Genomic DNA, 14,384 nt, shown 5'->3' with positions numbered 1-14,384 from the left:
AGCCATGCCTTGAGTGACGACAATGTACAGCATGAACTAGAGGAGGTGTTCTAGGTGTACAGGTGAGAAGCAGCTCTGGACTGCACTCATGTACAACACTTGTATTTCGATGCCTAATGCTGGGGCTGGTACTCTTAGGTGAAGGGGTATGCTTGAGAGGAGGCTGTTGCCGCTATCGGGTTACACGGGCTGGATTCTCTGGCTCAGTTTTCTGGTCTGGTTTATCCAGAAGTGAGGCTGAAGATCATCCCAGGCCCATTGCTCCATGAAAAAGGTACATTTGGTCCCGGAAATAAGTAACGAGTCTACTTGGTGCAGTGAGCATCTCTGCTCAATCTCTGTGGAGGAAGAGGTATCCGGAGCTGACCACTGCATGCTGGGCCTAAAATGTAGAGGGCAAGATTTCACTTTTGGAGTCATGGTTAATTGGGACTTTATAGCATAGCTGGTTATTGCGTCATGTCCATACATACGACTATTAAGTCAATGGTAGTTGGGGTGGGACCGGTTTATGCTGAAGGAAGAACGTTGGGGTGACAGAGAGGGAGAGAAGACTACATATATGTGAAATAATATTTCACCTTGTGGTTCAATAGAATGTGCGTTGTATTGTTTCAATTGTGCAGTTTTTTAATTTTCTCTCAAAATGTCATAAAAAATACTTAAGGCAAAAAACCGGTAGAGCTTGTGGGAGGCACGACAGGCTCTCTTCAGTGCCGGCATCTACTGCTGGGAATGGTTGGACAATTATAACAAAATAAATCAATTTTGTTTGCGATTGGAGCGGGCACTTCCGTGGACACAAACACATTGTTTAGTGACCCACTGAGTCCATTAGCTTTTTGGGCTGACATCCAAATACAGTTGCAACATTTATTAGCAAGTACGCTCCTCCTGAGGAGAGAGTTTTGGTTTTGTCACACAGCTTACGTTCACATGTTCTTCCGTTCCCCTTGTAGTTGGGCAGGCACTTGCATCCAGTTAGTCCTGAGCTGTATTTTATGCACCTGGCAGTTTCTGGGCACTGCACAACTCGACACGCAGGTTCCGCTAGAACAGAGACAGTGTGAGCAAAAGAAAGAGTTAGAAGGAAGGCATACACTGAAAGGCAATTGCAAAGACCCCTTTAAACCCTCACCAGGACTCTACAAGAGTGGTAAATTGTTAAGCAAGAGCTGAATTACAGAAATGTTGCCTTCACACACCGGTTAAGCCCTGCTACACACAGACTCCAGACTTTAGGCCATTGGTTAGCTCATCCAAAGCAGTGACGCATACACAGCTGAGGGCTTGAAGGTACTATTTATTATTATTATTTATGCATTTTTATATAGCACGCACCTTACCCAGAGTGCCTTACAATAGAGTGACGTAAGGTACATAAGGAATTCAGAGTACATGGTAGTAGGTGACACTACTTATATCTACTACAGTTAGTTACTCGTGGTGAGAGATACATATTGACAAGTTACATACTCACTCAAGATTACATATAAAAAAAGTGGAGCGATTAGGGTTGCACACATGCATATGACATTTTACAACATTTAGACGAGTCATGTATAAAAAAACGCAACTTAAGGCAAAAAGTGACTGGGACAATGAATACTGGAGGGAGCTCCTGAGTGCTAGCAAAGAAAGATCTATGTGCCCCTTTTGGGATATGGTCAAATGGGGTAGGGGGATTAAAAGGGGTGAACCTACTAATTATGTTTCACCAAATGCTTGGGTCTCTCACTATGCGTCCCAGTTTGCCGCTGTGGACGAGGAGGGAGAAGAGCGTGAGGCTCTTCTAAAAGCAATTGAGGGCGCAAATCACCTTTCCTTCACCAAAGCTGATATCATTAAAACTTTGAACAATATCCCAAAAGCTAGGGCACCAGGCCTGGACTCCGTTCCAGCAGACCTTTTTATGCATGACAAGGATCTCTGGGCCTCTTACATCCACCTGCTAGCTAATGGCATTGCAATGGGCTCACCAATACCAGAGTCCTGGAAGGGTGCCGTGATTATCCCAATCTTCAAAAAGGGGAGTGCTCGGACCCAGGAAACTACAGGCCAATTAGCCTTATTGCTTGCACACAAAATGTAGTGGCAAGGCTCTTTCTTACTGCAGCGTATTCAGGGCTGGATAGAGGAAAACGATATTTTGTCCCCTCTACAGGCAGGGTTTCGTAGCCATACCAGTACGATTGACCAAGTTTTAGATTTGTTTTATTATATTGGCGTGTAGTGTTACTGGGGGGGGGTATGCTCTTTGCAGCTTTCGTTGATCTTAAATCAGTGTTTGATTTGGTGCCTCGTACTAAGCTGTGGGCAGCCTTACAAGAACAGGGCATCCCATTGGATATCCTGTCACTCCTAATCAGATTGCATGAAGATAATTTTGCCCGAGTCCGCTGGAACCAGCAGGGAAGTGTAACTGATAAATTCCCTATCGCAAGGGGGGTACGCCAAGGGTGTGTACTTGCCCCTACACTCTTCTCACTATACATCAACAGGGTGATCAGCTATTTTGAACAGCAACCAACCGATTCCCCCAAGTTGGATGGCAAGCTGATCCCTCTGTTGATGTTTGCTGACGACACGCTATTGATTTCGAAGACACAGTAGGGCCTCCAAAAGACCGTTGGAGTCTTTGAAGCTTTCTGTAATGACCATTAATACATCTAAGACAAAGTTCATGGTCCTACACAAAAATAAATACGCCTGAGGGAAGGTGGTTATGGATGGGGTTCAACTGGAGCAGACCCAAGTATTTAATTATCTGGGCATAACCTTATCATCCAAATTAGACTGGAATCAGCACACCAACCAGCTGGTCACGAAGCACGCACAATTGACAGGAGCACTCACTAAGGAATGTTACTTATCTCATACCAGGCCAATAACCCCGGTTTTAAAGATTTACGACGCCAAAGTTGGAGCAGCAGTTCTTTATGGGGCGGAACTGTGGGGGCTCAGAAACTTAAAAAGGCTGACGGGTGCGCAAAATAAATGTTTGCGCAACATCACAGGCTTACCGGCTTCCACTCCATTGATCCCTCTCCACTATGATCTAGGGTCTCATGGCCTCGAGGATATGGCCAGATACAGATCGGTTGCCTACTGGAGGAGATTATGGGTCACCCCAGAACTCTCCCAGTATGCACGGGCCTTCCTCGAGGTGAGAGACTCCGATAAGGCCCATAAAATACTATGGATGAAGGAGCTAAAAGCAATATACAAGGCTATGGGATTATTACCATTGTGGGATGACCCAGTAGGGAATCCTTTTCCACCTAGAAAAACATTTCGAGACCTGTACTGGAACATGCTGGAGGCAAAGAGATTTGGCCGCTGTATTGAACCATCTTTTACGGCAGATTTTCTAGAACTTAAGCATTCTCCGGCATTTGAGGCTTATTGGGACTGGATTACCATCCCAGGGGACAGGAAGAAATATCATCAGATTAGGGTGGGGACATTACCACTAAATGCTCTCACTGCAAAATGGCGTGGGGGACAAGGTTCGGCCTGTCCCTTTTGTCCCGATCAGCGGGAAGTCATTGGGCACGTTCTCTTTGCCTGTCCAGAATATAAGGTACCTAGGAGATCTTGGTTAAAACCTATTTGTGTCCAGTTAGGTCTCAAAACCGGTTGTGAGGCTGTCAGGATTTTACGAACTGACAACTCCCAAGCCGTAGTTATAGCCATAGCTAAATTCCTCCACCGGATGTGGATAATTCGGGCCCGTAAAATGAGCCTACAGTAATTTCGGCCTATGATACCTGAGACTGTAAAATGTTCTTAGTGATTAATGTACCTAGTGATGAATTTTAAAATATTTTTTTTAAGAATGAAATGAATTATATATCCATGTTCCTTTTTTTTTCTTCTTTTTAACATAACTTATTTAATGACTGTAATCTATGGGTTTTATGTTTGGCGGTAGGCCAACAATTGTTAATTGAGAGTTGAAGTGACGAACTGTGGATTTTACTAGCTGTCAATGAAGGGTAATTTTAAAATTTTAAATTGTAAAAATTATTCTTTTTATTTTTTTTGAAAATGGCCAAGGCTGTAACTGTCTTTTATGATTGAAAAAAATCGAAATAAAGACTTTTTGAATTGAATTGAATTGACTTATTCTGCTCAGTCTTGCATTGGATACTAGCTCTCACCCTTTTCATCTTTATATGAAATGACTTGGATAAATGTTATCAGATAATGGCAAGGACATAGGTTACTATACTCATTACACCAATCTTTGTATGTGTGGGAGTCTACCCTGCACACCCTTTGTTTGCTAAACGGCCTCCTAGGTGCTCAGAAGTAATCAAATTAATAGGCTACTTCCCGAAATAGAAGATGACAAAAACTAAATTCCTCTGCTTTGATTCTAGTGACTCACCTTTACCTGGCCATCGCTGGTTAATGCAGTGTGTTGTAATGTGCTTATTACTTATGCAGTCTCCCCACTGTGGTTCTTTGCCTTTCTGCTCAGCCTGTGGTGAGGTCACTTGGAATGTTGGGGTTGGTTTGTATGTAGCAGAGAATCAGTTGGTGTGAAGGGCTGAGCAGAGAGGACCCTGCTCCTGGTGGGGCATTTCCAGGCAATTCCAGGCTTTACCATGGATCTTTGTAACTGTGAGCCTATAAGATTACCACAAGAATAAATCTACTATAACCATCTACAAGGCATGTCTGAGCTTCTATACTGCGTTGTAACACAGTTCATCTCACCAATCTTCATTGGTTTATTTCACGTGAGAATTTACTCTTGAGTCTAACCTCTCCTTGAAAACACCCTTAGGAAAGTTATCCAAGATTCCTTGCTGCCAATACACCTGCTCTTTGGGATCGAATATCTCACAGCCTCTGAGAATATCTGGTCAGTGCTCAAGATCTAGTGCTCTCCCTCATCGATGGAGTGAATGGTCTACTTTTGGTCTCCAAATAGCTTTCTAGACATTGACTGCTCGTTCAGTAATTGGAAAAATAAATCTGGTCAACTACTCCTGCACTCGTTTCATTCTATTGGCAAACCTGGATTCTCTTCCAGTAGATGCCCATCTTGCTCTACCACTCCTTTTCTTCTGAAAGACATGACACTAACAAATCAACTCCTTGCCACGCCTAAAAATAATGAAGCAATGTTATAAATGTAACACTTCTAGTAAGAGGTCTTGTGATGGCCACATCTTGTGATGCCATTGGTGGTCAAAGGCCATATAATGTTACATCATCTACAGTAGTAGTCTGGGGTCGAAGTGAGGTTACTTTAGTTATCCTATTGATTTTGGTGAACTGATGCTGCCATACAACTGTACTTTTTAACACAAAAAGTAACAATACATCTATGTGAACTCTGGCGCAGTGAACAAAATGTGAAATCCTTAAGGGCCCAATTTCACCCAGCAAGTAAACCTTCCATTGAAAAGTGCTGCTTATGAAATACAAATGTACATACAACTAAAAGGAACACTTTCTAAGTCTATAGGTCTCGGCTGTGAAATCTATTGCCTTTTGTCTTAGAAAGTCGCTACAAATGTGCATGCATAAGTGGCGGCCATCTTTAGTGGGATGTACTACTAAATGCATTCAAAGATAGCATCCATATGTGTCTTGGGAGGCCATTTTTGAAAGCATCTTATAATATTTTATCAAACCCCTTTCAACGATGGCTGCTGTGGATGCACATGCATCTTCAACAGCAATCTTTGAAAGGGATTTGTTAAAAATGAATCAAAAGGTAAAGAAGATGCAATGCATACATGCAGGTGGTCAAGTTTGAATGGTCAAAGGATTTTTTAAGACGGCTACCCACCGATAGCACAGTGGGTAGTGAAAAATGAGGAATGGGGATAGAGAGATATAAATTATGGGGATGAATGAAAGCTGTATGGGGTAACAAGAGGGAAAAGTGGAGCAGGTAGAAAGAGGGAGACGAAATAGTTGCTCACATGCGCAGCAATGTCAGATCTGATCTCAGCAGTAGAACACAACAACCAATCAAACCACCTTCAGAGACAAATGATCCTGGGTGCGAAAAACATAAAGATAGAGCAAAAAGCCATCTAATCGGGAGCACAGAAATGACATAGATAACAGATCCATCTAATCTTAAGCAAGAGGCTGTCTGTAGCCAAGACCTAAAAAGGCCTGGTGTTGGCAAAGAGTTAAATTTTTACATTTGGTTCTAATCTCACGTCCTATGCCGATGACACCCAAATAGTGGTCACAATTCGACCTGAAATGCTACGCGACACCGCATCCAGACTACAGGACTACATGTATGCAGTGAGTAACTGGATGGCACGGAACTGCCTAAAGCTAAACTCAAAAAAGACGGAGGTTGTGCTTTTTGGCAACAATCCCACTTGTTGTACCTCAAACTGCTGGCCTAACTCCCTAGGCCCACTGCCATCCCCGACCAGGAAGGTGAAGAACCTGGGAGTTTGGATTGACAATATTCTTAGCTTTAAATACCAGGTTAATTCAGTGACATCTACCACCTCGTTCATTATCAGAACATGTAAAAAAATAATGCCCCTACTTCCTAAGGATGCACAACAAACGGTGGTCACAGCATTAGTAATGTCCAAACTGGACTACTGCAATGGTCTTTATCTTAAGCTTCAAGAGGGATCCATGAACAAATTACAAATGCTGCAGAACGCAACCGCCATACTACTTACAGGAACTCCTACGTATGCATCAATCACAACATCCATAAAAAAACTCCATTGGCTACCAGTCAGAAGGCGCACCCAATTTAAGGCCCTGTGTCTGGCTTTCAAGGCCCTGCATGGATCAGGGCCGGACTTTCTAAAGCGACAACTCTGCTGGGACTCACCAAAAAGAACACTCCGGTCATCAGATGCTAAACTTGTGGCAATGCCACAGGTAAAAAAAGCTAACTGGGATGGCAGAAGTTTCACTGCCAATGCAGCCAAGGCGTGGAACACGCTTCCACTACATCTGAGAAGCATGACCAATCTTATGGCCTTTAGGAAAGTGTTAAAAACCTGGCTCTTCACCAACTAGCTCGTAATACACACAATTTCCCAAATCTCCAGTAGGTCTTCACCTCAGCGCCAGGACACCTTCAGGCAGCAGCAGCGATTTACAAATGCAATTAACATTAACATTAACATTTTTACATCTTCTCAAATTTATATTTTCATTAGTGTGTTCATATAATCCTTTTATAGTTAGCAATTGTATTTCTCTTTTTACCATTGTTGGTTTTCAATGTAGGGCCCTGAAGGGGTCTCAGGGAACTGTCAGCTATTGAAAAAATCAATGAACAAGGTGGTTGATGAAATACGGTTCTTACTATATCACTTTTTCTTTTCTGCTTTTTCTGGATCTGTATTATGAATATTGGTCTCTCCCAGATAGTAAGAAGGAGGAATAGAAAGAATTAGAATTATGTGTTTTATACATCTGGTTAGAATGCTTGCTTCCCTTACATTTATACTCGGTTTTAATTGGGTACTTACGCTCATCACATTTAGAGCCACCGTATGCAGAGAAACAGTCACAAGTCCCATCTCCATGTATGCCATTATTACATGTTCCATGGACGCAGTCACAAACTGAAAACAGAAGAGATTTTTTTGTAAGGCATTATATTAGAATATTTGTTTATTTGTGCTAATTTGTTGGCCCCAATACCTAATAATCCCTTGTGACGTGAGGGTAAATTCACACAATTGCATTTTTGATGATTCACAAAAGGCTGAAGTGTGCTTTGGGGATTATTATCACTGTTTTGTTCACCCAGGCCCATAATGCAGAAGCAGGTGCGCTGGGTCCAAACTTGGAAAATGTGCCCTAATAGGGAGAATGAGCTGCCCTTGGGGCAGCAGTGAACTCGCACTGCCCCCAGGACAGTGCATTCAAGAGAAATACGTAGCATCTTTTTAAAAGCTGCTGTGTGTTTCTCTGTGGAGGCGTCAACCCGCCTGCACTTTTAAAAGGTATTACAGATGCACTTGCAGGCGGGTGCATTAAGTGACTGCACCCGCCTGCAAGGGGATGTCTGGGGAGTCCATGAGACCCCACTTTCATCCCTTTAGAGGTCTGCCTTTAGAAGGCGCACTGAAAGTGTGCCCCCTTTTTGTGGCTCACTTTCAGTGCACCTTCTAAAGGCATGTTTGCCACTGCGCCTATTCCGGTAAGACGGCGCAGAGGCAAAATGATTCCCTCATTTGCATGGGGCTATGCCCCCATGCAAATCAGGGAACACCCTCTAATTATTGCGCTGGTGCTGTATGTGTGCCAGCTCTATCTGTATTACAGAAGAAGCAGCACAAGCATCTGTAGCCCCTTCTGTGATACCAAAGTGCCACGAGCTCACATAAAGAGGGGGCAAACGCCTGTAATATGGCCCCTGGTGTTTACCTGTCTGAGATTAATTCAAGCATTCCTAAGTGTAATTCCCTAAGTGCTTTGGGTTGCCTAACCTTGGATCCTATTTTCAATGTGCCATAATAATAAAGCTGTGTGCACCTCACTCATGAGGCCCAAATATTCCAAAACCTGCCTTACATTGTTTCTTTTCCAATTAAGAGGGGACCTGACAAGGCATTTTGGGGCTGGACTGTTCCTACTGGAGCAAGATGTGATTCAGTATTGGCACAGTGGGTAAAATAATATGTAATTGCTGAGAGAAATGTAAGCGTAGGATCCATCACTTTTTGTTTTCATCTGTTGAATCAAACAACCATGATATGTGGTCTAAGGAATCCTAACAGAAGTGGCAGAGGAGACACCACTGGAAAAAGGCAGTAGAAAGTTAGGCCTGGAGGAAGTTTTTAGTACGCAAAGTAATTCACATAATTTTAGGAATTTCACATTATGCTTATTATGAGCAATCCAAGAAATGACACCACTACATCACGTTGTGTATGTATGCAGTTTGTGGCAAAATTCTTGCACAGGAATAACGTGAACAATGAGAACGCAAGTGGTTGTTGTTCTAGGCATTGATGTTTTTTCCAATACTTTTTTGAAAAAATTTATCAAAAATGGGTCAGCTGGCACATTTGTGCTAAAATATCGTGCTAAATGACGGATTTGCATTGTGTATAATTACATACAAATGTGCCTAAGTACTCAAAGGCAAAATACGTGAATTTCACATATGTTTCACGTATGTTCTCTGAGACCTCACCAGAGGAGTGTCAACGGAGCAACCCATAAGAATCGGAATTATATAACCATCCATGCTATAAGGTCTGAAAAGTCCCCTGAGAGTGGAAGGGAACAATCCAGGGGACTGACATTATACAACATACTTGGGGTAGTAACCTAACCCTAGGTTACTGCGGACACGGTTTCCAGTGTTGAACCTTTCACCTACAATTTATTTTTTTCAGGTGTCCTTGTTTTATTAGTTCAATTGAAGTAAAACAGGACTGCAACACTCAGAATGCATGTGGCAGTTGCACAAAATTCCACGACTGGAGACAGTGTCTGCAATAACCTGGGGAAGGTAGCTACCCTGAACATGCTATATGGTGTGACGAGTCCACTTAGGAGTGTCAAATGAACAATCCACAGGAACAGAAATTATACACCCACCCTAATATATTCTCTGAGGAACCCACCCAGGAGGGGCAGGGAGCAACCCAAACAACAGGAGACCACAATTACCTGGGTCTCCAGGGACTCCTGAGAGTGATTATAGCACAACTATATGTGACGTGAAGGAACCAATAGAGAGGGCTTTACCTGAGACTCTGGGCGAAATTAATTTAGGTTATACAACAAGCAACGGATGGGCAAGAGTTTGGTTGAAGGAAAGGTCAATGAGAGAGAAGACCAGAGCATGTGTTCAGGGACTTAGCCTTATTCAGGCCCTAGCAATCCCAGACAGGAAAGGCACATGTGTGAGAAGCAAACGCAAGGAGATGATGGACGGAGCGCTGAACCTTTTTAGACACTCACCCCCAATCACAGATCTGGGTTGAATCCATCATCGTTCTTTAGCTCCCTTCGCCACCTCACTTCAGACCCAGCCATATGCAAATCAGTCTTGACCCTGTGCCTCATGGGAAAAGTCCAACCCGAACTGCCAAGCCAGGTCTTCACTGAACCGGAAACAAGCATCCTGGGAACGGTTTTGGGATGACACCCCTCTTCAATCCAGTGGCAAAGTGAGCAAGGGACCCACGTCTGGGCATACCATGCTAACTTAGGGCAAACAAAGCAAACACAAGGAGATGATTGATGAAGCACTGAAACTTTTCAGACACTCACCCTCAGTCACAGATCTGGGTTGAATCCATCATCGTTCTTTAGCTCTCTTCGCCACCTCAGTTCAGACCCAGCCATATGCAAATCAGGCTTGACCCTGAGCCTCATGGGAACAGTCCATCCTCTACACCCCATCTCGCCAGCTCTGCTCAGCAGACCGCGCCCTTGCCACTGTCCCCCGCCTCAAAAGAGTGACCGCCGGCGGCAGCTCATTCTCCCACCTTGCCGCCAAGACGTGGAACACCCTCCCCATTCACCTACGGCACACTGAAGACCTCCTAACCTCCAGGAGACTCCTCAAGACCTGGCTCTTTGAACAGTAGCAGCGCCCCCCCCCCCTAGCGCCTTGAGACCCTCACCGGTATGTAGTGCGCTTTACAAATGCTATGATTGATTGATTGATTGATCCTGAACTGCCAAGCCAGGTCTTCACGTAACCGGAAACAAGCATCCTGGGACCGGTTGCAGGGTAACACCCCTTTTCAGCCAGGCTAGCTTGAATTCAGTGGCAAAGTGAGTAAGGGACCCATGTCTGGGCATACCCTGCCAACATAGGGCACACAAAGCAAACACAAGGAGATGATGGACGGAGCGCTAAAACTTTTCAGACACTCACCCCAGTCACAGATCTGGGTTGAACCCATCATCGTTCTTTAGCTCACTTCGCCACCTCTGTTCAGACCCAGTCATATGCAAATCAGTCTTGACCCTGTGCCTCATGGGAACAGTCCAGCCTGAATTGCCAAGCCAGGTCTTCACTGAACCGGAAACAAGCATCATGGGACCGGTTGCGGGGTCACACCCCTTTTCAGCCAGGCTAGCTTGAATCCAGTGGCAAAGTGAGCAAGGGACCCACGTCTGGGCATACCCAGCCAACTCAGGGTGAACAAAGCAAACACAAGGAGATGATGGACGGAGCACTAAAACTTTTCAGACACTCACTTCCAGTCACAGATCTGGGTTGAATCCATCATCGTTCTTTAGCTCACTTCGCCACCTCTGTTCAGACCCAGCCATATGCAAATCAGTCATGACCCTGCGCCTCATGGGAACAGTCCAGCACGAACTGCCAAGCCAGGTCTTCACTGAGCCAGAAAGAATCATCCTATGACCGGTTTTGGGGTGATGGATTCAACCCAGATCTGTGACTGGGGGTGAGTGTCTGAAAGGTTTCATCACGCCGTCCATCATCTCCTTGTGTTTGACGTGTGTAAGAAGGCCTTATTGCCTCCAATATTTATCTGGACATCCAACTGGCCACCCTGTGAGGACGGACTCAGAGGTTAGATAAACCGCAAGAAGGATACACGTTCTAGAAGAGGAACTCCGTCAGATGAGCCTGAGAGCCAATGGGATCACCTGAGTCCAATGATTCAGTGGAGAAGGTGAGATGAGAAGAGGCAACAGGGCAGCAACGTGCAAAGAAAAAATAGGGATACTCAATTCTGTGCTATATAAATAAAGACCAAAGCACGGCCAACAGAAACTTTTTCTATTCTGGAGAAAATGCGTTACAATGTAGATACTCAGTATTACATTACACCTGTATGAGAAAGACAAATGAGTGTGCAATGTGTTGATGGGGTGAGAGAAACTAAAATGTTTATGAGTGTAAGTATGTGAGATCGACTGAAAAAGGGATGAACGTGTGTAAGAGAAACTGCTTCATCAAGTGTTCCTGAAAGCTACAGCTTTAAGAATGGCTTGGGAGGCAGCTATTAGGCATTTTTAGTATATATTATATTAATAATAAACTGTTATTCTGCTCTTCTCTAAATTCGACAAACAATGCCATCATGTGGCAGCGGACATAAGTGTGGGTTTGACAACTAAGTTCTGGTGCCAAGCAGTGGAAACCACCTGCTCACATTAAGCACTGGTGCTAATAAATGTACAAATGTTTAAACATAAAAAGGAAAACAAGTGAAACCTACCTGAACGGCAGTTTTCTCCATATAAATTGTCCTCAGAGCACATTTCACACGCGGTACCACCAAATCCTTCCTGCAGGAGGTAAATCTTGACATAAGACTTCCAAATATTACGGACACACAACAAAAAAAGCATATTATGGTTTACCATGAAGATTTCAGACCCTTTATGCATAGGGGTGGTGGGTTACAGTTGTAGAGTGTGGAGCTGTGTGAATAAAAGGATTCCCAAACAATAGGTATGGTGTCGGGACGAATAAATGAGGTCATTTGGTTTGCAGCTTCAGAGTGTAAACACACAACTAAATACAACTTGGTTGTTTGTCAAGCCGACATTTGTGCTCTGCAGGGTCCAGATAAATAAGGGAATTGAGCCTTCAGCATGCTTTGCTCATAGCTACCCCAGTATACGCTTGTATAAAAGAACCACACAGTTATAATGAGTTACACAAAAATTCAACAGAACATATTATTCTTGATGTGCAGTGTTGTTTAATCACACTGTACAACCAATAGTTCATTACATTAGCTGATGCTTTAAAGTCAGTGCCCCAGGGAGGAAGGGTGGGGGTATGGTGAATGAAGTGAGGATAAGGAAGTGGGTGAAACAGTGTGTAATTCACGTAATCAATTACTTTACAGCCCAAAAGTGGGCTCATACAAGAGCCAGGTCATTCACATAGGGTACAACTCTTAGATAGCCATGGTTTTAAACAAAAGTCACAGTGTTGAATGGCTGTTGATCAAGCTGGCTAATGCAGATGTCAACGTTTCGACCTCTAGTATTGGTAGGTAAGTGTGTCCCTTACGTGGGGGTCTTCCTCAGGACAGAAGTGTTGGAGGGGGAGTGGGGGCAGGTTACCATCAATGGCCCAACCGTAGTGAGAGAGAGCAGTCCCTTGTGGGTATGCTCATCAATGTCTGAATTAAAATTGGGCCAATCAGGGTTAGTCTGCTGGTCCCAGAATGATTAGAATCCTTGTGAAGCAATGACGTCGGGCAAGATTGCTCCGTACTCAGTCGTTCTCCTGTTGTCTGGAAACGTCTCGGTCCATACCTGAGGAAGACCCCGACGTAAGGGATACACTTACCTACCACTACTAGGGGTCGAAACGTTGACATCTCCTACATTAGCCAGATTGATCAACAGAGATTCAACACTGTGACCTTTGTACAAAACCATGGCTATCTAACAGCTGTACCCTATGTGAATGACCTGGCTCTTGTATGAGCCCAATTTTGTGCTGTAAAGTAATTGATTATGTGAATTACACCCTGTTTCACTCACTTCCTTATCCTCACTTCATTAAACATACCCCCACCCTTCCTCCCTGGGGCACTGACTTTAAAGTATCAGCTAATATAATAAACTATTAGTTGTACAGTGTGATTAAACAACACTGCACATCAAGAATAATATGTTCTGTTGAATTGTTGTGTAACTTATTATAACTGTGTGATTCTTTTATACAATCGTATACTTGGACCACTGTTCTAAATGTACTGCTATATACCCAGGTCCCAGTGAAGTAAATTGGGTTCACCCTTCTTGGTAACATTGCTCATTTCTGCGGCCTCCGTGAGAGACCACAAGATGCATCTAGTCTGATACCATGGTTGCTGATAGAAAAGTAGATGGCCGCCTAGCTTCTAGGGTAGGTCACAGGAAGCCGGCATTTTGAAAAGTAAACCTTCCTTCACGTGGTATGTGAATGAAATGTTATGGAAGATTTGAGTCACTCTTTTCCAAAGCACTTGAGGAAATAATGCTTTTGTCAGTTGCTTAACTGGGGTAGGTTGGTTATCTCCATGTATCCCCAAATAGTTTACCAAAATGAGCACAACTGGGAGGTAATGATCACACCACACCACTTGCTTTTAGTGCAAAAGTCTGCTTTTTTACAATTGGCAGCAAGCAGAGTATCTAGCACGGCCCCTGAAACTCACAAGCTACCCTGTCAACTGGGCTAACAAAAGGTTCTAAACTAACTAGTCTCCCATAAGCAACTCCTAACTCCAAAATCCCAACCTCCCCAAACTCCTAATTGCACACAACCTTTGAAATTCCATGAGTCCTTGTAGTCCTTGCACCAGAACCCATATTAACTATCTTACCAAGCCTACCTGCTCTTGGACCAGGCCCTTGTCCTGGTCCCAGATCCTGGTTCCATTATTTATTACTCATTCTTACACCCTCCAATCTTT

The 14,384-nt window shown here is 43.8% G+C and overlaps 1 protein-coding gene across 1 annotated transcript in view; it reads right to left on the bottom strand.

Moving 5' to 3' along the window:
* Positions 1–14,384, bottom strand: part of STAB2 (stabilin 2) — a 944,658-nt gene that overhangs the window by 778,827 nt on the left and 151,447 nt on the right. The window contains exons 5-7 of the mRNA XM_078674824.1: positions 12,183–12,252; positions 7,488–7,583; positions 931–1,050 (exon numbers count right to left, since the gene is read on the bottom strand). Coding sequence (XP_078530950.1) covers positions 931–1,050; positions 7,488–7,583; positions 12,183–12,252 — 286 coding nt within the window. The remainder of the gene's footprint in view (positions 1–930; positions 1,051–7,487; positions 7,584–12,182; positions 12,253–14,384) is intronic.

The sequence above is a fragment of the Lissotriton helveticus genome, chromosome 1_1 (genome assembly GCF_964261635.1).
Source record: "Lissotriton helveticus chromosome 1_1, aLisHel1.1, whole genome shotgun sequence".
Lineage (NCBI taxonomy): Eukaryota > Metazoa > Chordata > Amphibia > Caudata > Salamandridae > Lissotriton > Lissotriton helveticus.
The sequence above is the reverse complement of the archived record's forward strand: the minus strand, read 5'-3'. Positions and strand labels throughout refer to the sequence as shown.